This window comes from Miscanthus floridulus, chromosome 16, assembly GCF_019320115.1.
Source record: "Miscanthus floridulus cultivar M001 chromosome 16, ASM1932011v1, whole genome shotgun sequence".
Classification (NCBI taxonomy): domain Eukaryota; kingdom Viridiplantae; phylum Streptophyta; class Magnoliopsida; order Poales; family Poaceae; genus Miscanthus; species Miscanthus floridulus.
In genome coordinates this window covers 84,752,708-84,774,526 of record NC_089595.1, presented here as the reverse complement: position 1 = coordinate 84,774,526, position 21,819 = coordinate 84,752,708, and the positions used below count along the sequence as shown (strand labels likewise).

The window sequence follows — 21,819 nt, the reverse complement described above, 5'->3', positions numbered from 1 at the left end:
TTGTCATCCCGACGGCGGTTGTCGTCCCGACCACCATCATGGCCACCGTTTCTGCCTTGATGGTTGTCTGATGGGTCGTTGTTGTGCGAACCACATTGGGGGTGGCTGTGAGCGACTTGAGTACTAGCGACTGTGGCTTGATTCGACTGAGATGGATGGAGCCTGGGCTTGATTTACAATCTCTGCGGTCTGGGCCATAGCAGCCGTCAGGTAAGCTTGTATATCATCACGAACTGCCTGTGTTTCCAGGGTGTTGGGTAGTCGTTGCATTGTCGCCATAGCAACAGCTATGTTGGCGCTTGGAGTCCTGAAGACCTGCTTGTCCCCCACCCTATCAAAGGCATTGTTAAGATCGTGTGGCTGGACCCTTATGCGTCGGGCCTCCTCTTTTGCCTCGGCTTCGATTTGTCGGCGATTAAACCGGTCAATATTGCGTGCTTCGCATGCTAGCCTTTCTTGTTCCATCTCACCGACTGCCGGTGGTTCGTCATTACTGACAACATTGATCAAGTCTCCTCGCCTTGGTGGGAAGGACGGGAATCGCGGGTATCCCGGGGCGTGGTCTGGGATATCCAGATCGTATTCAACGCCTTCATCGTCATGATGCTGGAGCTCGGTGTGAATGGAGGCATTAGATGCGATGTCGGACGAAGAGCTTGAGCCACCCTCTTGAACTATGTGGACCGATCCTTCTTGATAATCCTCAATCCAGACCATGTTTATGAAGTTGCGTAGGCCATAGGGCTGGGCCTGGTGGTTCTCCATCGAGGCTTCGTACTTGGAGAGCCGGAGACCCATCACAGGGGCTGGTCGGCGATGAACAGAGTGCCCTTTAGGAGTAGATGTGACCACGAGATCCATACCGAGTCGTGTAGGACGACTGGCCCGAGCTGGTCGGGTAGATCTATTGTGGGTAATAGTTACCTGCTCATTAGGTTGACTTTGAATCGAACTTACTAGAGCCAGGGTTTTGGCAAGTTTGGTACCGACTCGATCGATGGAGTCGAGCAGGTCGGTGTTGTCGATCTGCCTCCCTTTGTAGCGAGGAAGCGGACGACGGGTTGTCGGCGTGGCTGAAGACGATGCTGGCGTGGTCGGAGCTAGATCCACCTTGGTTGGAGCCGTAGCCGATGTAGGTGAAGCAGTGGTCGACGTAGATTGAACACGCGCTTCCTCTGGGGTCATGGTGATGAAGTCGTTGGATCTAGTGGTCCAGGTGATCTGGCCGATGGTGAACGTGAGGCTGCTCGGTGTAGCCACGGAACCAGGGATGATGACCATCTTGTTCGCCTGGAAAGCAGTACGCATACCCCCTACCTGACGTGCCACTGTCGACAAAATATGGTCGACAGTCTACCTAGGGGTATGCCCAAGGTAGTAGATTATCGGCAGACAGATGCGCAAGCTACAAACAAGATGGTGACGCAAGATAGACACAAGATTTTATCCAGGTTCGGCCGTCGTAAAGGCGTAATACCTATGTCATGTGTCTGATTGTATTGCTGTATGTCAATGAGAGATGTTTTTTAGAGGGGTCCCATGCCTGCCTTATATAGTCTGGGGAGCAGGGTTACAGATCTGGAAACTAATCCTAATCGGTTACAATTGCCATAGGTGGCCAGATAAGGATTCCTATTCTAACCGACTAGGATCTTGCTTGATTTCCAAGTCTGTCTTGACTCCTTGCACGGGACTCTGAATAGATTGGCCAAGCCACGCGTCGTCTTCCAATGGACCAGACCCCCTGGACTGGGCCGACCCAAGCCTAGCCGTAAGGGTATAGGGGTTAATACCCCCACACCTACCCTCATCGCCGCCCGGTGGATGCCGTCATCATGTTAGGCCTAAAGCCGGGTGCTGATGATGCAACGAGCATCTTGGTGCAGACCGGGCCATCCGTGTACCGACGGTCGATGTAGAGCAGGCGCCAGGTTGGATCACAGCACGGCCGCTGCCTCCTGAGCCGCACTTGGCAGCTGTAGCGGTGAGCGGATGGAGCGATCCGTCTGCCGCGTCCCCACTCCCCTAGTGGGGAGAGAGGGCGTGTGTCGAAGTCGCGATGCGGAGCTTTCCGCCTATTGAAAGGCGGTGGCTTCTACTAGCACCTAGAGGTTCTGGTAGACCGCCCACTCCTAGGGGTCGACGGGCTCGGGAACGCCGCGCAGAAGCATTGCCACAGCAGCGATGTTTTGGCTAGCCTGAGCGAACTGTGGGGGGTCATTATCCTCATTCATGATGTCGTGTTGGACCTAGTGGGCACAACCCCAGGCGCCACCCGCTGAGTCATGTGCATGGGGCGCAACGTGCTGCACCGAGCGTACCGGCGTAGGCGGCGGCGGGTTCCACCGCCATTGTTGTAGTTCCTCGGCATGCTCTTACGCAAACTCAAGGGCCCCACACATGGGTCTAGAGGGGTGTGAGTCTACACAGACTTCGCAACCATCGGTGGCTGTCCTAGTGAATCCGCCAAAGCGCACTCTCGGGACGGACAGTGGCTAGGTGCCATGTCGCCGATGCTGGAGCCGTCGCACTCACCCTCGTCATCCAGGAGTTCGTGGAAGGTGGTAGGAGCATAGCTCGCCATTCCTACAAATTCAGATGTGAGAGGGGATGGTGCCAGCATCGTTTGGAGCCCTCGAGCACACGCATCTACGGGGGACGCGAGGCCGTAGAGGAAACGATTGTATGGTGTTTGTCGTGCGGTCAATACGGTCCCTCCGGATAATCAGTGGGAGATAGTAAATAGAGAGTAAATAACAGTATGCATATTACTCATAGCGGGGATTGAGTAGAGAGTTTGCTCGGAATGAAGCGTAGATGCCTCGTCATTGAAGTCGTCGTGCATCCCGGAGCCAATGGAGGGCGCCTCTCCGATGGTCGCCGAAACGAGTGCCTCCTCGTGGAGGTGTAGTATGCCAAGCCAGTCAGCGATGAAGTCTAGGCTTCCAAAGAGGAAGGCTTGGGATGGCTCGAAGACGGGTGAAATCTACATCCCAATAGGTGGGAGTGTGGGAAACTCCAGCGAGCCGAAGCGAGAAGTATCGCTTGAGCCCGCCATGGCAAAGGTGGTGGAAAAGTGGGCCATCCGATGACCAAAAAGTGTTGAACGTACATCGTCTTCCCCACAGACGGCGCCAACTATCGGTGCAGAAAGTAACCAACAAGTAAATATTTGTAGTTTTGCCATACATTGTGATCGGAGGTGGCCTAGCACTCAATGACATAGGGTTTATACTGGTTTAGGCAACGTGCCCTACATCCAGTTTGAGTCAGTCAGTGACTTTATTCCTGACTCCAGGTGCTCGAAGTTTGCAGTGGGGTTACAAACGAGAAGGAGAAAGATGGGGGTACAAGAGATCTGGTTGGACTCTGGTCGGAAGGGCCGAGAGTGATGGGAGCCCCGCTATGAGCTAAGTGTTCGAGTGTGTGCTCATGGTTTGAACCTGGTGGTTCTGCTATTGTGTAGTAGTGAACTTGATCGATCTAAATGAACTTTTTTTGTTGAGAGAGAGTGCATCCCCTTTTATAGATAAAGGGGATGGCCTTACAAGTGAGAGGGAGAGAGTACGTATGCTACTAAGCCTTGTTGCACATGCTGGCGGGTATAGGATGATGGTAGGAGCCCACAATACTGTTGAATATCAGATGCACGTGGGAGGTTGTGTTGTCTTCTTTAGGTATGGCAGACGTCGGCGCCTGCCACACTGTTGATACCGTATGGGAGTTAATGGCACCCACAATACTGTAGGTGAAAATGTCGGCGCCTACAACACTGCTTGGGTTCTGTCGTGCCAAGAGGGTCGCAAGGTACTGCTTGGCAGGTGCGCAGAGTACAGTCCCTGGTATTGCGGTTTGACTTGTGTGCCCTGCCATGCTTTCTTCGTCCGTTCCCTAGCCCTTACCAAGCGGGCATCCCCGGTCAATTAGTCCCAGTCAACTCTGAATGTGCCAGTTGGAGAAGAGCAATGAGCAGGGGTTTGGTGCATCCCTAGTCGGAGATGTGGGTTGGAGTCAGAAGTAGTGCTTTGGCCAGGCCTTTCAGTCGGAGAGGCCGGTCGGAGAGGTGGGCCGGAGTTAGAAATGGGCATCGTTCCTCCTCGGCCAGGCCTTCCGGTCGGTGATTGGATCGCCCTTCTGGCCTATCGTTTAGGTAGTTTGGCTGGCCCATGAGTTGCATGTTGTTTGCAACCTTGTCTGTTGGGCTAAGCCTTTGTTGGGAAGCCGGTCCGTGAGGGACCCTGGGTTTATGAACCCGACAACGTGCTTTGTCTTCTTCTTTGGGGGGAGGTTACTTTGTGGGTTAGGCATATAGAAAACTTGTGTGACACGTGAAGCGAGCACCCAAGGGTCATCTTGGTAGCCTAGATTCTTGAGGTCTAGGACTCTCAATTTGACCTCATTCAGTTGGTGTTGTTTGATCTAGTGGCATCGAAATAGGGCCACCATTATATCCCTTCCACAGTCAAGTTCCCATATCTCTTCAATGGTGCCAAAGTATTAGATCTTTCGCCCAACTCCATCGAGAGCTTCTATTCGAACGCTGCTGTTTTGGTTCACATATTTACTATACTTTACGTGGGTATAGTACGTGTACCCATTGATGTCATAAGCTTTCCAAGATGTCACTTGTCTTGATGGCCCCTCCACCAACCTACTGATGGTAATAGAATCTATGGTTTCTCTAGGCGGAATATTTTGGTCCTTCAACCATGTAGTTAGTCATTGCTTGTGCTGTTTCATGACCCAATCATCTAAATGACCTTTTCTCTCTGCCATAATGATAGCCAAGTGTTCATCAATGTACGGTTGCATGAGTTGTATACTCTGCAAGACACTATAATGCGCCAAACTCACTTCTTTGTAATCATGGTCGATGAACACTTTTCAACCACTGTTGCCCTTCCTAGCCAGCCTACCCTTGTGACGAGAATCGGGTTTACCAATCCCATTCTATACTTTTAGGTACTCTTGACAGCACTCGACGAGTTCTTCAGTACTATAACTCTCTATCATGGAGCCCTCTGGGTATGCTCAATTATGCACGTATCGGCTTAGAACCGACATGAACCGCTTGTAGGACCACATTTCATGCAAGTAGTAAGGGCCCAACACCTATATCTGATGAACTTCTCCGCTTGGTATGTGTTGGCGGGAACTGAGTTTGGTTGTGATAGCACCCATGATAGGAGACGCAATAGATCATTGAAACTATAGTCTGACCAGCCGTACTTAGCCTTTAGGATGAGTAGCTCAAGCACAAAATGTAGCAATGTCCAATGTGTTGGATAGCCATTTTCAACACCATACACAGTCTCCTTCGATGCTTTTGTCACCCTTTCCAAATTTTCTAGACCTTTCGGGCTCTTTAGTAAAATCTCTGGTCCAAGGACCCAAATTATTTCCTCCAAATCATCAAAATCATCTTCATCACCAACACGTGCTCCCCTGTCATTATTGGCACCACCTTCGTCGTTACCATCCCAACCACCAGCATCGTCCTCTTCATTATCGTCGTCATTATCAACAACCATTGTTTCACCATGATGAATCCATACTATATAGTCCTCAACAAATCCTCGCACAATCAAATGTTCTCTAATGATACTCACATCTGTCCATGCTATAAGGTTCTTGCAATCTTTCAGGGACAAATAATTGTATCCTTATTGTTGGGATCATAAACCCGAGGTCCCTCACGGACCGGCTTCCCAACAAAGGCTCGGCCCAAGTAGACAACGCGCAACTCATGGGCTGGCCCAAGTACCTGAACGATAGGCCAGAAGGGTGATCCAATCACCGACCGGAAGGCCTGGACGAGGAGGAACGACGTCGGCTTCTGACTCTGGCCCACCTATCGACCAGAGCGCCCATGTCGGTCTCTAGCCCACCTCCGGACGGCTTCTCCGACCAGAAGGCCTAGCCAAAGCACTACTTCTGACTCTGACCCATGTCTCCGACCGAGGATGCCCCAAAACCCTGCTCATTGCTCTTCTCTGACTGGCGCGATTAGAGCTGACTAGGACCAACCGACCGGGGACACCCGCTCGGTAAGGACCAAGAAATGGATAGAGAAAGAAAGGTAGGGTGCACAAGTCAAACCGCAATACCGAGGTCCATACCCTATACACCTACGGAAACAGTACTCTATAACATCCCTGGCATGGCAGAGCCCAAGCAGTGTTGTAAGCACCAACATTTTCCCCTATAGTGTTGTGGGCACCATTAACTCCCATACAGTAAGGCTCCCCCATATGCCTCTGGGCATCAACAATGTTGTGGGCGCCGACATTTACCGTACCGAGTGAACATGGTGAAACTCCTCACATGCCTCTGGTCATCAACAGTGTGGTAGGCACCGACGTCTGCCATACCCAAAGAAGACAACACCACCTCCCACGTGCATCTGATATTCAATAGTATTGTGGGCCCCTACCATCATCCTGTACCCATTGGTGTGGGCAACAAGGCTCAGGAGCAAACGTACTCTCTCCCTTTCACTTGTAAGGCCATCTATAAAAGGGGATGCACTCTCTCCCAACATCCAAGCTCATCTAGATCTAGATTCAAGTCATTCCTAATTCATTAGATCGATCAAGTTCACTAGTTCACAATCACAGAACCGCCAGGTTCGAACCTTGAGCACACGCTTGAACACTTAGCTCATTGCGAGGCTCCTGTCACTTCCGACCCTTCCAACCGGAGTGCGATCGGACCTCTTGTACCCCCCATCTCTCTCCTTCTCGTTTGTAACCCCACTGCAATCTTCGAGCACCTGGGCTCAGGAATAAAGTCACCGACCGACTCAAACTAGACATAGGGCACATTGCCTAAACCAATATAAATCCTATGTCATTGAGTGCTAGGCCACCTCCGATCACAATACACGACAAAACTACAAATATTTACTTGTTGGTCACTTTCTACACCCATAGTTGGCGCCATTCGTGGGGAAGACGTTGTACGTTCAACGCTTTTTGGTCATCGGATGGCCCACTTTTCTGCCACCTTCGCCATGGTGGGCTCAGGAGATACGATTCGCTTTGTGTAACATCCCGCCTCTACAAGGCCGGGCCCGCTTACATCTAGCAGCTTTTCTAGGATATAGACTGCCCACATAGACCCACACAAGTCTTTTCTACGCACTTTGTCCTCACTCATGCGCACCCAGGAAGGACTTCCTGGTCGGTCACCCATCCTGAAATTGCTCTAGACCAAGCACGCTTAACCTCAGAGTTCTTTATAGATGGGCTTCCGGAAAAGAAGTTGTAACTTGTTGGTATAAGTATCCTATTAATCCTGTTAAGCCTTGGGCCGGGATGTTACATCCTCACCCCCTTAAGAGACCAACGTCCTCGTTGGTCAATCCCAAGCCAGGAACGTCTCCTCTTGGCCACATCCATGTGTCTAGTGCCAGCGCATGTGTCATGCTGTGTGACCACTCTAGGACCACTCCAGCATGCGCAACTACGACACACGTGCCTGTGAAACCGCAAGAGTCGGCTCTGATACCATTCTGTAACGTCCCGCCTCTACAAGGCCGGGCCTGCTTACATCTAGCAGCTTTTCTAGGACATAGACTGCCCTCACAGACCCACACAAATCTTTTCTACGCACTTTGTCCTCACTCATGTGCACCCGGGAAGGACTTCCCGGTCGGTCACCATCCTGAAATTGCTCTAGACCAAGCACGCTTAACCTCAGAGTTCTTTAGAGATGGGTTTTTGAAAAAGAAGTTGCAACTTGTTGGTATGAGTATCCTATTAATCCTGTTAAGCCCTGGGCCAGGATGTTACACTTTGGCTCACTAGAGTTTCCTGCACTCCCACCTATTGGGATGTGGGTTCCACCTGTCTCCGAGTCGTCCCAGGCCTTCCTCTTTGGAAGCCTAGACTTCGTCGTTGACCGGCTCGGCATACTACACCTCCGTGAGGAGGCACTCGTTCCGGCGCCCGTCGGAGGGGTGCCCTCCATCGGCTCCAGGATGCACGATGATTTCAACAATGAGGCATCTACGCTTCATTCTGAGCAAACTCTCTGCTCAAACCCCGCTGTAAGTCATATACATGCTGTTATCTACTTACTATTCTCTATTTTTTGCCAATTACCCAGAGGGACCCCGTTGTCCCCGTCGTGACCACCATATGAACGGTTCCCCTATGGCCTCGCGTCTCCTGCGGACGCGTACGCCCGAGGGCTCCGAAGGATGCCAGCGCCGCCCGCTCTCACGTTCGAATTCATGGGGATGGCGAGCTATGCTCCCACCTGTTTCCTCGACCACACGGATGACGATGTTGAGGGTGACGGCTCCAGCATCAGTGATGTGGCGCCTAGCCACCGTCTATCCTAGGAGTACACTATGGTGGACGCTCTAGGATAACCACCGGTGGTAACAGAGTCCGTGCAGACTCACGCCCTCCGAACCCTCATGCGGAGACCCCCAAGCTCACATGGGAGCACAGCGAGGAACTACGACAATAGTAGCTGCACCAGCGCGCTCGGTGCACCACACTGCACCCCGTGCGCATAAACCAGCGAGCGACGGCCGGGGTCGCGCTCGTCGAGTGCAATGCAACACCATGGATAGGGAGAACGATCCCCCATAGTTCACTCAGGCCAATCAGAACATCGCTACTATGGCAATGCTTCTATGCGGCCATCCCGAGCCCAACGACCCTTAGGAACAGGCGATCCACCAAAACCTCTGGGCACTCATGGAGACTGCCGCCGTTCAATAGGCGGAGAGCTCCATATCGTGACACCGACTCACGGCCTCTCCCCCCACTAGGGGAATGGGGATGCAGCAGATGAGTCGCTCCACCCGCTCAACGCTACAACCGCCAAGCGTGACACAGGCCGCACCTACGCCTTGTCTTGACTTGACGACTGCTCCGCACCGACTGCCTGTACACGAGCTGCTCGGGCCGAACCAAGACGCACGCAACAGCGACCGGAGTCCCAGCCCGGATGGCCCGGGACCATGGACCTTTGTCCAACGCCTCCAACGAGCGCCGCTCTTGCCGCGCTCCAACAGAGGTTGAGGCAAAGGCAAGGCCAAGCGCCAGGATCAGGATGAGGGCCCCTCAACATAGAAGTGGAAAAAGAACATAAAAGATCACCGCCGACCGACCAACTCTGCGTTGGTTGCCACGACAGATCACATGGGCAAGCAGCCCCAGCAGGACCCTCCTGGCCACTTCCACAAGCTCATGGAGAGCCCGTGCACCAACCATGCCTACCCCATCAAACACCTCTACAAAGGACTGTGAGCTCCTCAAGCGCCTTCTGCGATAGGCCGGTGGGCCAAAGGAAGAAAAAGGCGCAGAAGCAGCGGCCAAGAAAGGAAGCGTAGCGGACAAGGATCCAGACGACTGAAGGTTGAAGTGATCTGACCGGATGTCTACCGATTGAAGGATGACAACGACGACATTCTCACCAAACACTTGGAACAACTATGTTGTTTTTATTCCCCTAAAATTCAGTCTTACCATTGTTTACTTAGCGTTTGCTCCTATAAGAGCACCCCGACAGGAACAGTTTTCGGCCCGTGTCACTCAGGGGCTCCACAAGGGTGCACTACTACCTCTATTTTTCATTTATTATCATATGGTGAAACTCCTTCCTACCCGAACAAAAGGGTAGTTCGTTCCTTTAAATTGCCTTACGTAGCTTTGCTTTAAAAAATTCTGACCGATCGCAGCTCGCCTCTATCTACGATTACGAGCAGCTGAGCCTCGTGGGCCACGCCCTAGGCTCCTAAGGTTGCAGCCTACAAGACAAATGGGTAGGTATGAAAGAGAAAGAATATAAAACAAAATTATGTTAAGGTAAAACTAAGGAACGGAAGGGACACGCTTCCCCGAACGGAGTAACTCCATCACAAAAAATGAAACCGATTGTAGTCATTAAGTACACAAGAACGTTTGCACAGGGGCTCCCCCACGAACTTAAACTTTTTACATCTACTAAACTACTTATACTTTACAAGCTATTGGGGTGGCTCGGAGGCATCTACTGACGGTGTGACCGGCGAAGGCACGGGCTGCTCACTCCCTGGCTGGACGACATTCGGCTCGGTTGAAGGCGGGACGACGTCCACTTCTGACCTAGGCTCTGTGCCATCCGTAGGCTGGACGACGTCCCCCTAATGCATGCTTCTGTCCATGTCTTCACAGTGGACATCAATCACCCACTACGTAGGACTTGCTCTGCCACCAACCTTGAGTGCGGCAGCAAGCTCTCCTCGAGCGATTGGATGTCCTCCGTGCTCAAGCCGTTGGCATACCCACTGTAGATAGTGGTGAAGTCCAGGATTAGATGGTATGTCGCCACTGAAGTCAACACCCCCGACGCTCCGTAGAATAGCCAGCTTGTGATAAGGGCCCGGACCTCATCCAAAACCTCCTCCAGCTGGACGGCGGACATGCTAGTACTTGGCGCCGACCCGAAGACCTCCAAGATGACAAGCTGGGCAACATTGTGGACCTAGTCAAGCTCCCCCTTGAGAGCACATCACTCTTCAAGGGACTTGGCCAGTGCCTCTGCATTCCAACCAAAAGTTGCCTTGACCGTCTCCAGGTCCTGCTCCAACGACTTCACCTTTCCGCCCAGCTCTACAAGAAGGGCGACAAGCTTAGAAACAAGCTAAGAAACCAACACGACAAAAATAGAGAAGGTACGTACCAAGGCGGAAGTTCTCAAGGGTGGAGAATTCCTCCACCTGCTGGTCCACCTGCTCACGCAGCCGAGCGCTCGCCCCCTCCGTCCCTAGCACCCGGCCCCAAAGTGTGAGCACTTCCTGGTCTGCCTCTGACCGGGCCTTATGCTTCGACTCTAGGGCCTTTTGTGCCAACTCTAGGGCGCTCTGATCTGACACCAAGGTGCTCCGCTTTGACTCAACGGTCTCCAGGGACTTTTGGAGCGCTGCCTCGGTGTCCGCTAGGGATTTCCGCAACCCCGCCTCGGTCTCCGCCTGGCAGGCCTTTGCCACTTCAAGCCCCTGCTCGGCGGCGGTCGCCCGCTACACTACATGCTTCTCCTCTACCAGCACCATGACCACCTCAGCCACCTAGTCCTAGGACTCACGATGGGCGGACTCCAGCTGATGCTCAAGCTCAGCCACCCAGGCATGCTCCACCCGAAGGAAGCAGGACTTGTAGGACAACATCTCCTTTAGACCCTACAAAAACAAAAAGCAAGCATGCTGAGGCAACCAACAAGAGACTCAGAGGTCAAGAACAAATATGGGAAACTCACCTCTGTGGAGAGCTACAGGTCGACCTTGACTAACTACTGGGCAGACTTAACCTGCTCCTGGGCGTCCTTGAGCTTCATTGATAGGTTGGCGAGTTCAAACTCCATGGCAAGTCCTTTCCCGCCAAGGATGTCCTAGAGCTAACACTCCTGGGAATCCCGAAGGATGAACCGCACCTTTGACAGGTCCTCGCGGTAGGGCCACTCCAGATCACCCTTCGGTAGCCTACTAGAGGGCCCAGCCTCCTACCGAACCACCGCCAGCTCCCACGATGGCACTAGCAGCTCCACCGCATCATCTGCTTCGTCATTGGATGGGATCTCTACCACATCGGTTGCACAGGCCACCGATGAGCGTTTTGACTTCATCCCAGTCGTGTCTCCCACTAGCGTTTTTAGCTCCAACCGCGAGGGTGAGCCGTGTAGCCCTCTGCCCGATGAGGCAGGGGGCTCGGTCTCCTTCTCCTCTTCCACCGCAGCTGGTGGTGGAGGGGCCACAAGGGACACCACCAGCGAAGCCTCCGTGGTCACCACCGGGATCGCCGCGAAACAACCGTCATCCACTCCGCTCGCTACCAGCAAACTCTCCGTAGGTACCACAAAAGGAAGATCAGGGGGAGGATACTCGAAGTCGGTGATCTCGTACTCTGGAGGACCCAATCAACGAAGGAAAAACGCAAACTCTCTCCACCATGGGACGGACCCTATACGGTGACCGAAGTGATCCAACCGGGCACCTACCGACTAGAGGATGACAACGACAACGTTCTTACCAACACTTGGAACATTGAACAGCTACGTCGTTTTTCCCCTAAATTTGGTCTTACCGCATTTTAGTCAAATACTTGCTCTTGTAAAGCACCCCAGCCCGAACACTTTTAGCCTGGGTCGCTCGGGGGCTCCATGAGGGTACAATACTAAACATCACCTCTCTTTTTACTATCACATGGTAAACAACCTTGTCCCCAAATGGAAACGCATTCCATTCCTGTGATTGCCCTACGTAACTTTGTTCTTACTCCTAACCCAACGCACACCACCACGACCTATGGTTACGAGCAGCCAAGCCCCATGGGCCATGCCTAGGTTCTTAAAAACTATAGCCTATGGAACTAACGAGCAGGTGTGAAAAAGAAAGGACAAAAACAAAGGCTATGCAAGGATAAAAACATGGAACGAATAAGTAATTCTATCACAAAAATAGAACTAGTGTATTCATTAATATAAAAAACTGTTCACCAGGGGACTCACCCACGAACTCAACTATTACATTTTCTAACTACTTATAATCCAAATACTACTGCGGCTGCTCGACGACATCGCATGACGCCAAAGGAAAGTCCACAACACACGCCGCTGGACATAACCACCGCCACAGGGGCCCCGCCTGGTTCCACTCGCTTGACTTTGGCGAGCGCAACGGGTACCTCAAGGGACCCACCTGGTTCCGCTCCCTCGACTTCGGCGAGCGCAACGGGTACCTCAAGGGCGCCGCACCCATAAATGCTCAGCAGAAGAGCATGGAGCTCCGGACCTTTTCATGCATTCGAGGCAGCTCCTGGGTAGGGACGCCGCCACCGAAGTATGGCCACCATGGTTGGAAGAGATCTCATCAAACTTTATGAACTAGACAACCTGAGCAGCTACAGGCGTGGAACCCTCCACCGACACGATCCTGGGCAACTTCCCCTCCGATAAGGCTCACCCGGTGAAGATCCATCGGAGAAAATCCACACATGGCTCCATCCTGAAAAAGACCTCGCAGATGAATCCAGCATGCCACCCCCTTTGGCGGAAGCCGCCCCTTCTAAGGCAAAGACGGCCAGCATCGCCCCGGGCAGCCTCCAGCTCGACATCGTGCTCTGAATTCATGAAAGGATTTGTAAGTCCTTCCCCTCGCTTACCCTCTCTCTCACTTAGGAACCGTCGCGGCATACAGGCACTCTCGGTGAGGAGGAAGGAGGAGAGACAATAGTTGGAGAACAGGGAAAGGACTACGATGAAGAGCCCTCTCCCTCCCCCTATTTAAGGAAGAAACATGACAGCTGAAGAGGGGCAAAAGATCAGAGCGAAAAACTCTCTCCCTTCCCCCATTCAATGCAGATGGGAAATGATGGGACGCACCCTGACCGATGGGACGCACACTGACCGACGGAACGATGCCAGGTCAGACAGAACGATGCCTGGTGAGACGAGACATGGCCTGGGTATGGCCCACCACTGTCGCACGCTAGGCGCGAAAACCAAAGCGCCACCACACGTAGGCAGCTCTCCGTATCCCTAGGCGGGACTTGGAAAAACCCAAAATAGGATTTCCGCTAGGAGAGACCATCAGGCTTCCTAAAGTCGATCGAACGGCTTAGAAAAACACACTAAGGGATAGGTAAGGAGCAAAGGGACGCCCCATGTTGGCCATGCCGACTCTATCACGAACGACAAGCACGGGTCCTGGTCCGACATTTACAACTAGAGCTCTTCAAACCCCATCACTCGAGTCATCAAGGTAACACTACCGACCCTCGCTATTTCTTTATATCATTTCATACATCCATACATGCATTCATTCCATACGCTTATGCCCCCGGATGATTCGGGCCCTAAACTGCTTGGGGGCTTGGGAACTAAGCATCGCACATGCAGCGAGATGCATCACAACGCTCTGTGTTGCGTCACGGAGCGGCAGTTGACTCATTTGACATGAGCAACGACCGACCAGGGTTCGAAGGCCGGCCCATGAAGGGCTCGAGGCCACCCACGTCAAATAGAGCTAGGGGAGAAAAACGCAGATGAGCCCCATGCGGCCCTCGCCCAATCTGCCCCAAAGCAAACAGGGTCATCTTAACCTTCTCGTTCGATCCTAAACCTCTACCAAGCCCACAGAATCTCCATCGAGGGGAAACCATCAGGCCACTCGGGTTAGTCTCCAGAATGACCCAGGCATCTGCCGGGTTATAGGTAAAGGAGCAGTGGATGTCACAAGAGGGCTATGCCGACCCCATCATGAACGATGGACCCGGATTCCACTCGATCATACTCGTTAGCGAGCTCACTGAGCGCGTCACTCGAGCCCGAGCGATCAGGACAAGTGATAAAACTCAGTCCCTCCGGTTATGATAAACCGAGGATGGGGTAATGCACACAACTCAAACTGAACCCTACCAAGGCCCAACGGGGCTCGAGGGCTCAAGACACCAAACGCCTGGGTCTACGACCCTGAACTAGCTCCATCCGGCTACGCGTCAACTGCACACCAAACGCCTGGGTCTACGACCCCGAAGTTGACCCATTTGGCTACACTTCGACTGCACACCAAACGCCTAGGTCTGCGACACTGAACTCGCCCCATCCGGCTACGCTTCGACTATACACCAAACGCTTGGGTCTGCGACCCCGAACTCGCCCCATTCGGCTACGCTTCGACTGCACACCAAACGCCTGGGTCTACGACCCCGAACTCACCCCATCTGGCTACACTTCGACTACACACCAAACGCCTATGTCTATGACCCTGAACTCGCCCCATCAGGATCCACGACTCTGACTCACCCGATCCCACGGCGCGTACCGACGCCAGGATCCGCGAGCTCCGTCTCATCCGATCCCTAAAAACTAACTACCTCACCCGATCCATACCCTGTACACCTGCGGAAATAGTACTTTGTAACCTCCCTGGCTTGGCAGAGCCCAAGCAATGTTGTAGACGCCGATATTTTCTCCTACAGTGTTGTGGGCGCCATTAACTCCCATACGGTAAGGCTCCCCCACATGCCTCTGGGCATCAACGGTGTTGTGGGCACCGACATTTACCGTACTGGATGAACATGGTGAACTCCTCATATGCCTCTGGGCATCAACAGTGTGGCAGGCGCCGACGTCTGCCATACTCGAAGAAGACAACACCACCTCCCACGTGCATCTGACATTCAACAGTATTGTGGACGCCTACCATCATCCTATACCCACCGGCGTGGGCAACAAGGCTTAGGAGCAAACGTACTCTCTCTCTTTCACTTGTAAGGCTATCCCCTTCATCTATAAAAGGTGATGCGCTCTCTGCCAACGTCCAAGCTCATCCAGATCTAGATTCATGTCATTCCTGATTTATTAGATCGATCAAGTTCACTAGTTCACAATCACAGAACCGCCAGGTTCGAACCTCGAGCATACGCTCGAACACTTAACTCATAGCGGGGCTCCTGTCACTTCCGACCCTTCCGATCGGAGTCCGACCGGACCTCTTGTACCCCCATCTTTCTCCTTCTCGTTTGTAACCTCACTGCAAACTTCGAGCACCTGGGCTCAGGAATAAAGTCATCGACCGACTCAAACTGGACGTAGGGCATGTTGCCTGAACCAGTATAAACCCTGTGTCATTGAGTGCTAGGCCACCTCCGATCACAACGTACGATAAAACTACAAATATTTACTTGTTGGTCACTTTCTGCACCAACACTTATTCTATGTCAACGTCGCTGCATGCTTCTCTGCGACTTCAATAAATTTGTCCACCTCTTCACGGAAACATGCCTTTAACCTTAACGAACCATACATCCAAGACTTTCTGTACTCCATCTTTTAAAACACAACAATAAAAGAAAATACATTAAAGGACTACTAATTCAGATATATATGTAAAGGAATCAAATTAATAATTAATTACTTGACAATAATTTTATATACTTCAGATATATATAAATATAAATATAAAATAAAATTACATGAAGCATATCAAACACACACCATGATAGAGGGTAATTAATTAATGGCGTATTTATCAATAAATAATTAAAAATATATATTTATTAATTTAAATAAATAATTTCAAAGACAACAATTTGCAACAATTAATATTTTTCCCACTACCTTTCATGCAAACCCTATTTCAATTTCATGAAACATAAATTTACAAAATGAAAATTTTAAAAAACAAACCCTAGATCTAGATCTAAATCTACATGTACATGAAACTAGGGTGTAATCTCAACTAAAATCAAGCAAGATCGACCAATAAATGGTGTATTCTCATTTATCTAACTAATTTACACTAATAGCTTCAAAACTAGAGTCTAATTTGTTTCATACAAAGCTCAAGCACAATAGAAGAGAGAAAATCAAAACTCTGACTACTATCACTAACCAACCATTAAAACTTCAAATAAAGGCTTGGAATACCATTTTCTTACCTTGTACAACATCTCCACCAAAGTATTTGAGATCAAAACCTCCCTCTTAGTAGAGCAATTTTTGGGAGGAGCCCAAGGCCTCCTAACCTTTTTTTTGCTCGGGTTGGAGAAAGTGGCCCGATGTAGAAGAAGGTGACTGCTATATATACAGTGAACATTTGTAGGAGCGACCGGTGATTCAGCCGCCCTACAAATGGATACAGCAGGGGCGGCTGGTAATAGCCGCCTCTACATACCAGCCGCCCCTATAAATCGACGTATTTGTAAGGGCGGCTCGTATTACCAACCGCTCCTACTATGTCATTTGTAGAGGTAGCTGCTGTGCTGGAGTCCGAATATGCCACTGTAGAGGCTGCTCTAATGCCAGCCACCCCTAAAAAACGTCTCGTTGCTATAAACTATTTTTCAGGTAGTATATAACAAATTTGGTGCGGCCTCCTACTGGAGGTTCGACGCTTCCTATTTTCCTTGACAGTTCGTACTAATAGATACTATGATAATATAATATAATATAATAAGAGCACATAGAAAGATACTATTTACAATCAATCAAATAGAAAACTATTTGCAAAAGTTAGTTTCACGTATAAATGACTCATACTGTTTGTATTGATCAACTTGCTAGGGTCCGTTTGGAAGTCAAAATTTTTGGCAAAACGCTACTGTAGCGTTTTCGTTGTTATTTGGCAATTAGTGTCCAATCATAGTCTAATTAGGCTTAAAAGATTCGTCTCGTGAATTTCGTCTAAACTGTGTAATTAGTTTTATTTTTTATTTATATTTAATGCTTCATGCATGTGTTTAAAGATTCGATGTGACAGAAAATCTTAAAAATTTTGATGTTTTGAAGGGGAACTAAACAGGCCCTAGGTAACAAGAGCATAGGGACAGAGAAGAGAGCTCTACCATCGGAAACGATGCATTCTTTTGGCTCCACGTCTCAGCATTTCTCGTGCACACGTAAACATTGACTTTTTACCGGGACCCGAAACTCTCGCGTTTGCAAATTGAAGTGTGAAAATAAAATAACAAATGAACTGAGACCATCCGCATTAATATAGCTACTAATTTCTTGTAACAAAATAGACTTCTATTTTCTTTGTTACGTTTTTTCACATGCACAAACAGTCAGGCTCACCTGGACACGTTTTTTTTAGGGCACCTACCTACACAATGCCCCCGCCTCCCGCTCACATCTACGACACAATAACAAACGCCTCACGGTGTCGCCAGTCGTCACTTTCATTTCATATATCCATCCATTCTCTCTCCAAAACAAACACCCGATTAATCTGCAGCGGAGGTGAGACAGACGAGGAAAAAAGCAAAAAGCCTGTTGAAACTAGGAGGAAAGGAAGCTGTGGGAGTCGTCGAAGACGAAGGCGAGGGCCGAGGAGCAAAGGATATACTCTCGGAGCTAGCCTCGGAGCCAGGGGTTGGAGAACCGGAGCGGCCGCCGGGCGCCGGCGTCGCATCCTACTCTGATCTTCGTGGAAGGGAAAGAAAATTAAAGGTACATATACCTTCCTCTCACTCCTCGCCCATAGGCGACAGCATCGGATCCTAATTGAATGCTTGATGATATGCTTCTCATTCTGCCATTTCTCGCTCTTAGCTTTTTTTCTTCTCATCTATCTATTGGGCATGCTGAGATATGGATCTCTTAATTAGTCCTGGATCTTCCTCCTCCCGTAGAGAGATAGATAGATGGCCGCCTCGTCAGCATCATCGGTGCCGGTCGTCTCCACGGGATTCGTGATCACTGTGGCCTCGCCGCCGCCCACGGGTGGCGGTGGTGGGTCGATCTCTGCTGCTAGCACAGGCGGCGGCGGCGGCGGCGTCGGCGGCACAGGCACAGGCTCGCCGTGCGCGGCGTGCAAGTTCCTGCGGCGCAAGTGCCATCCAGACTGCGTGTTTGCGCCCTATTTCCCGCCGGACAACCCGCAGAAGTTCGTGCACGTGCACCGCGTCTTCGGCGCCAGCAACGTGACCAAGATCCTCAACGAGCTCCACCCCTACCAGCGCGAGGACGCCGTCAACTCGCTCGCCTACGAGGCCGACATGCGCCTCCGAGACCCCATCTACGGCTGCGTCGGCGTCATCTCCATCCTCCAGCACCGCCTCCGTCTCGTCCAGCAGGAGCTCGCCCGCGCCAGCTACGAGCTGTCCAAGTACCAGGTGTGTGATACACACACGTACAAACACCTACTCTTCCTGTCATGTATGTACAAATTAAATATACATGTCGACTTCAGTTCTGCATTTTTTTGGTGTAGGCGGCGGCGGAAGCCGCGGCGGCCTCTGTGGCCGTGGGATCCCATGTTGCGGCAGCAGGGATGGCAGCAGATTTCGTAGGCAACGCAGTGGCCAATTGCACGCAAAACTTTATCAATGTCGGGCACTCCACGGCGGCGGCGGCGTCGATCAGTGGAGCTGGCGGGTTCATGCAGCAAGACAACTTCGCCTCCGTGCAGATGCTGGCCAGGAGCTACGAAGGTGAAGTTGAAGCTGCGAGGGCGGGCATGAACGGAGGTGGAGGTGGCTATGGCTTCGCGTACTCGTCGGCCATGGGCGTCGGGCACGGTGTAGTGTCTGGTCTTGGGCAGCAGATCAACGGTGGACAGTTCTTGAAGCCCAGCACGACCGGCGGGGATGACCAGCCCACTGCCACGCAGTAGTCAAGTGTCGTCTGATCTTTGTCAGGTTAATATATGCATATATCTTTCTTCCGTATTTTCTGTGTATTGTTTCCCTTTACAATATACTATCTACTAGCAATAATTGGCTGCAACTTCGTTCTCTATTATCTAAAATACTATGTACTAGCAATAATAATCGTTATTATCATCCATGACTATATATATTTTGTTGTAGCACGCAAGGCGATGCATGCATGCTTCATAGGATTACTAAATTGGACTGAACAAATGGCCAATAATTTACCAATTTAATTTAAAACAAAGTCGTACAGCATTAATCTGTTTATCATCTATAACACACCTTGCTCAAACTGGAGTCTCAATACCCTGGCATTGGTGGGATTCTAGAAAGCTCTAACTATCTTAATTAACCCGCCTCTGCACAAATCCTAGATGTTGCCTATAATATACAAACATATTTGTTTAGAAATGAGAGGGTGAGTGGAGACAGCGATAATCAGAGTTTGGTCTTTTATTCCTCCCCCCCCCCCCCCCCCCCCCCCAACCCAATCCTTTTGTTGGTTCTAATCATAATTGGATTACCTATGACTATCATATGAATGTATGGACAGATAAAGCTTATTTAAATTCATCAAAAAGTATAATTCAAATCATGTAATTACAAGTCTAGGTATATAAAATATATATATTAAAGAGCACAAACTAACCAATTTGCACACAAACAATTATAACACTAAAATAAATATGGTGTGCAAGAAACATTATATGTTCCCTAATTTGAGTCTATGAATCGTAAAGTTAAATATCATATGCATGCACATCAGGACAATGTCATATTATGGAATGTGCCTCTAATAAGAATATTCTCATGTGTGTCCTTAAAAACTTATATCAACTCATAAATACTATTACATCTCAACAACTTATTGAAAAGTAGTGTTTTTGAACTATTTGTGCCTTCAAGACCATTACATTTTAGAAGAACTTTTTGTTTTGATATTACATGTCATAACATGCATTGAAATATAACATTTAAGATGCTCTAAGAAAGCACCTACCAAAATTCTAATATCATAACTTGATAAGTAATTTAATATAAGAATTGTAGTATATATAATATATATATAATATCAAACATATAATATAATATTTTTTATTTCTCATATAGCTCTGAATATTATTATCTCAATCTCTTTACATTGTCGTAATATTGGGTTCACCAAAATGAGAAATTGTATTTATTTGGTTCTTATTAAACACTATTATTTATTATAGTAAAAGTAAATGACTTTAATATCTTGTGAATTGATAGGCAATGTCTTACTTAATGCTATCATCATAATTCCAATGAATTCATTAGTATTCAAATGTGAAGAATTTGTGTGGCACATCTTCTCTAAAATATTTATATATCTAGCATGCAAAAATTATAGACTATAGCAATGTATACATGTAAATGTTAATTTGTTTTTTAACTTTTAGTGCAAATAAAACATAATTGTTACATGAAAAATGCTAATGATGTAGTTTATTTACGCGTTTTGGTTGTGTTGTCTTTTATGAAGATTTCATATTTACTAATAATATGCAGGTCATGACTACTGAGGCAAATATGTCAACATGCTAAATTAACCGCTTGATGAGGACGTGGAGACTAAATTAAGTGCAAGATACTAGCATCCTTTATAATATAGATAGTAAAAGAAACGAGTCCTTTATTATGTACTTGTTGGTTTAAATTATTGATGTCGTTCACAAGGTTGACTTGAATATTGCTCCATGTTTGTGTTTGAATGTTATATATGTTGTTGCTTTGTCTCTAGATCGATGTTCTTGTATATGGAGCTTTGACTTTAATCTAGTGAAAATAATATAACGCTAAGGTATTCTATGGAGTTTGGCATTGATAATAAACATGCATTTTTTTATAAGGCGTGTTATTTTTTACGCCAAACACATTCATTTGATTTACTTTGACAAAATTAAATCACTATGTACTATAGCTGAACCATTTTGATTGCACACTCGATGTGGAATGATTTGTTTGTTTACATACATACATATACACACACAAATATCAATGTTGAGCACAGAAGTTCAAAAAGTTTATAATATACTCCCTTCGTCCCAAATTAACATTTTGTTTTGGGTTTCTATGCCGTAAGTTTGACTAAATTTGTAGAAAACACGTGCAACATTTGTATTTTTAATTAAATTTATTACGAAAATAGATTCAAAGACGTATCTAATGATATTAATTGTGTATCATAAATATTAATATCTTTTTATATAAATTAGTCAGAGTTATTTCTCCGGAAGCGAGAACGACAATTATTTTGGGACGGAGGGAGTAACAAAACATGAGAGAATCTGTGTCCTCATGTTTTTGCACTTAATTAGCGTGCTCCAATATATATGGTCTCTATATGCAAAATTAGTGTTGTGAATATAGCAGTAGGCCAAGTGGCCAACAGCCAGGACTTTCTTGTTCCACGCACTTATTAGCTCGAATAGAGCAAGCCCAACAACATACTCTAGCGTAGTAAACGAATATGACGTAACGAGCAGCTAGGTAGCATGCATGCATGCATGGCTCCAGAGAGACTCATAAAAGCCAAGTCAAACCTTGACCAGTGTCGTGGCCTTGCCTGAAACCCAAAAAGGAGTATGATGACGGGCCAACTATATACATGTATATATGTATAATACGTATAGCTTCCATGCAT

The 21,819-nt window shown here is 48.9% G+C and overlaps 1 protein-coding gene across 3 annotated transcripts; it reads left to right on the top strand.

Moving 5' to 3' along the window:
- Window positions 1-17,757: 17,757 nt before the first annotated feature.
- Window positions 17,758-20,843, top strand: LOC136514071 (LOB domain-containing protein 6-like). 3 transcript variants are annotated; one of them, XM_066508056.1, is made up of 4 exons: window positions 17,758-17,946; window positions 18,137-18,611; window positions 18,710-19,136; window positions 20,685-20,843. In XM_066508056.1, the coding sequence occupies exons 2-3, from the start codon at window positions 18,141-18,143 to the stop codon at window positions 19,109-19,111; spliced, it is 873 nt and encodes a 290-aa protein (XP_066364153.1). In that variant the 5' UTR covers window positions 17,758-17,946; window positions 18,137-18,140; the 3' UTR covers window positions 19,112-19,136; window positions 20,685-20,843. The 3 variants fall into 3 exon arrangements, with proteins under 3 accessions (XP_066364153.1, XP_066364151.1, XP_066364152.1); XM_066508054.1 differs by having other exon boundaries at window positions 18,129-18,611; XM_066508055.1 differs by having other exon boundaries at window positions 18,049-18,611.
- The last annotated feature ends 976 nt before the right edge of the window (window positions 20,844-21,819 follow it).